Below are 3437 nucleotides of genomic sequence, written 5' to 3'. Positions count from 1 at the left end.
GGTAGCCCCAGGCACCTGAAAGAGAAGGCAGAGGGGAGTGGGAGAACCAGCCCAGGGGCTCAGGAGGAGCCTTTGGAGACAAGGGTTAGGGGGACAGCATGGGGGGATCCACGTGTTGTGAGAGAGGGGCCTCAGCTAAGGAAAGCCAGGTCTGGAGGGGGCTGGCAGTCAGCAGGACCTCAGGACACTCTTGCCCCTCTCCAGGCCCTGGGTGGGGGTGGGGGTGGGGGGTAAGAAGATGACACTGAGGGTCTTTTCTAGCACCATCAGACCACAGATCTCAAATCCGAGGTAGACATTTGGAAGCTGTGGGACATGAGTTTCCCCTTCTGGGGCCTCTGTTTATCCATCTGTAGGATGGGGGGTTGGATTCGATGGGTTTCACGTGAACAGGCATTTGAAAGCACTTACTACGTGTGAACCATCGTGCTCCACTCCAGGATCCAAAGACAGAAGCCTGGCTGCCATGTGGTTTCTATTGCCCAGCTGGATGGGCATTGATTTCTCCGGGCGGTTTGTCCAGCAGCTCCCCCTGCCCCCACTGAAGTCCACAAGCATTTATGAAGGGCCTACTATGTGCCCATGGAGGGGAATGTTGAGGAGAGCAGAAAGCCAGGTTCTGCTCCCAGTGAGCTCAGTGACCTTGGCCAAGGCATTGCTATGCCTGCCCTCCTCCAGCACCGATGGTGAGGACCATTCTTGCCCTCAGTCAGCCGGTCAGCAAACATTTATGAAGCCCCTGCACCGAGCCAGGCACTGTGCTGAAATATGAAAGAGAAAGACAGTCTTTGCCCTCTAGGAGCTCACAATGGAATGGGAAAAGACAAGAGCCAGGGGGAAGGTCCCCGAAGGAGTGTGGTGGGGTGAGAAGTAAGGAGGTGACTGGCCTGGGCACCCTCCTTCACCCGCCAATCAGAGGGTCCCCAGGGGCAGAAGGTGACCGGCTGGACGAGTGCACGCGGAAGGATTTTCCGACTTGGAGATCCTGCATTTCTCCAGCTCCTCTGTGACTCAGTTTCCCTGCAGGCCGAACGGATCCCTTTGAAAACCTGTGGGCTCCTCAGACGTCTGCCATGGCAACCCCAAAGCCTTCTCTTCTCCCTCATCCAGGCTGGGGTGTGCGGTCGGGAAAGATGCAGCCTCACAGCCTGCACCGCTGGTGCTCAAGGGCAAAGTCAGGCACTGATAAAACCCCTACTATGTGCCAGGCTCAGTGCTCCAACAGACCAGTGCCCGCCCTGCAGGGGCCCACTGCCCGACGGGGGAGACGACGCGGAAAGGACCCAGCTCAGTCATCGTGGGACTGGCTCCTCCCTGGGCCTCAGTTTCCCCATCTGTGCCCTGAGGGCTCTGAGCTGGATGGGCACTGCGGTCTCTCTCCCGCTTACTTCTAAAATTCCTTGCTCCCCTGGCGCTGCCTCAGTCCCCACCCCCACCCCGCGCCCCAGGCGGGGCCGTCCGTCCGTCCGTCCGTCCGTCCGTCCCGCGGCCAGCCTTCCCTCCCTCCCTCGCTTCCTCCGCGCCGCGCCTGGTCCGGCCGCCAGAGGGCGCTGTGGAGCCGCATCGCCGCGGCCGTGCCGCGCGGACTCCATTTCCCAGAAGGACCCGGGGAGGCTGGGGCGGGGCGGGGCGGAGCGGCGGGCGTGACGTCACGTCCGGCGGGGCCGGGGCGGCGGCGGCGGGGGGGGGGGGCGCGCGCGCGAGCCCGGGAGTGTGAGCGTGTTTACTTCCGGTCTCCGCAGCTGCTAGCGCCGCCGCCGCCGCCGCCGCCGCCGCCGCCGCCGGAGGGAGACTGAGGCAGGCCGAGGCGGCGGAGGAGAGCGAGGCCCGGCCGCCATGGACTGGCTCATGGGGTGAGTGTGGGCGCGGCGCGGAGGCAGGTGGGGGCCCGCGGGCGCTGAAGGGGGGCTCCGCTTCCTCTGGTCCCGGCGTTCAAGGCCCTGGAACGACTGAGCAAGGTCAGGGCTGGAGGGGATGGAGAGCCAGACGTACGAGGCACGGGGCACAGATCTTGGGGTGTCTGCTCCCCCTAACCCCCAGCGGCCTGTGCCCGAGCTGGGATGGGGGGCGAGGAGCGCGGGGTGTGCCGGTGAGCGGCATCGGCACGTGCCCCGAAGGGCTCTCGGCGTCTGTCCCCACTCTGAGCCTTTGCCTGGCCGTGCGTGCCGGCACTGCGCCCTCCTCCCTCCGCCTCCCTCCCTCTCCGCTGGGGGGCCATGTCTTCTAACCTGTGCCCTGCTCATCCCGGCGCCCACTCCCTGAGCCTGGGAGCCCCTGGAGGGGGGGCTTGTCCCCATTGCAGCCCCCCATGCTCCCCATGGTGCGCGGCCCGTTGTGGGCACCTTACACCCAACTGCTGACCGACTGGCTGATGATGACCAGCCCTCTGGACCGGGGCGGGGGGGGGGGGGGGGGGGGGGGTGGTGCTAATGTGACCCCAGCCTTCCCGAAGGACTAATGCATTTGGGGAGCAGTCAGGGCCAGAATTGATTGAGGGGGTCCCTGGGCTGGGCCAGTGGATGAAGCCCCATTTCCTTGGGATCGGTTTGCTTGGTTGTCCTGAATCTTGTGCCAGCAAAGGGGCAGCGCCCCTGGCAGTCCGAGGAGGGCAGCTGCTGGCCTCCACAAGGGACCACTTGATATGTCTGCGTCTGTGGGGTCCTCAGTGCTTCCAGGGAGGAGGAAACTTGCTTCTCCAAACTCCAGGAGTCGTTGGGCAGTCATTGGCTGAGAGGGAGAGGACTTTCAGGGCCAGGGTGCTCAGTGCCGTGTCTCTTGGGGGTCAAGATTCATGGCTGGGAGAGTTGGCAGGCCTCCTGACTGCCACCAGAAATGGGTGTTGAGAAAGGGAAGGAAGGAGGACAGAAACTGTAGAATTGGTAGTTTGTTATTCATTAACTTGGGCTTGTCCTTAAAGGGGAGAGGAGTGTGTGTTACTTCTGACTCTTTCCTGAAATGTGCCTGCTGGTGATCCAGCACAGTGGAGCAGCTGCGTCTCTGTGCCCATGATTCCCAGATCAGATTGTCCAGCCCAGGCCTCCCACCTGATTTCTGTCTTTCATCTCCAGCTAGATGTCCAGCAGACACCTTAAACCTAACTTCTTTTTCCCTAAAACCAGCCCCCTTTCCCTTTCCTGTTACTGTCAAAGGCAGCACTATCCTCTCAGTCCCCCTAATCCCACAACCTAGGAGTCATCCTGGATTCCTCATCTCCCTCCCCCATCCAAGCAGCTGTCAAGGTCTGTCCATTTCACCCCCTGCCACATCTCTTGTCCATTTCCCCTCTGCCACATCCCTTGTCCATTTCCCCTCAGCCACATCCCTTGTCCATTTCACCCCCTGCCATATCCCTTGTCCATTTCCCCTCTACCACATCTCTTGTCCATTTCACCCCCTGCCACATCTCTTGTCCATTTCCCCTCTGCCACATCCCTTGT

General features: G+C 62.0%; 1 protein-coding gene across 1 annotated transcript in view; it reads left to right on the top strand.

Moving 5' to 3' along the window:
• The first annotated feature begins 1780 nt into the window (after positions 1 to 1780).
• MOB2 (MOB kinase activator 2) overlaps positions 1781 to 3437 on the top strand; it is a 101436-nt gene continuing 99779 nt past the window's right edge. The window contains exon 1 of the mRNA XM_027860181.1: positions 1781 to 1853. Coding sequence (XP_027715982.1) covers positions 1837 to 1853 — 17 coding nt within the window. The 5' untranslated portion in view covers positions 1781 to 1836. The remainder of the gene's footprint in view (positions 1854 to 3437) is intronic.

Source organism: Vombatus ursinus, unplaced genomic scaffold (assembly GCF_900497805.2).
Source record: "Vombatus ursinus unplaced genomic scaffold, bare-nosed wombat genome assembly UNPS02014176.1, whole genome shotgun sequence".
Lineage (NCBI taxonomy): Eukaryota > Metazoa > Chordata > Mammalia > Diprotodontia > Vombatidae > Vombatus > Vombatus ursinus.
Note: the sequence above shows the minus strand (reverse complement) of the source record. Positions and strands in the feature narration are given on the sequence as shown.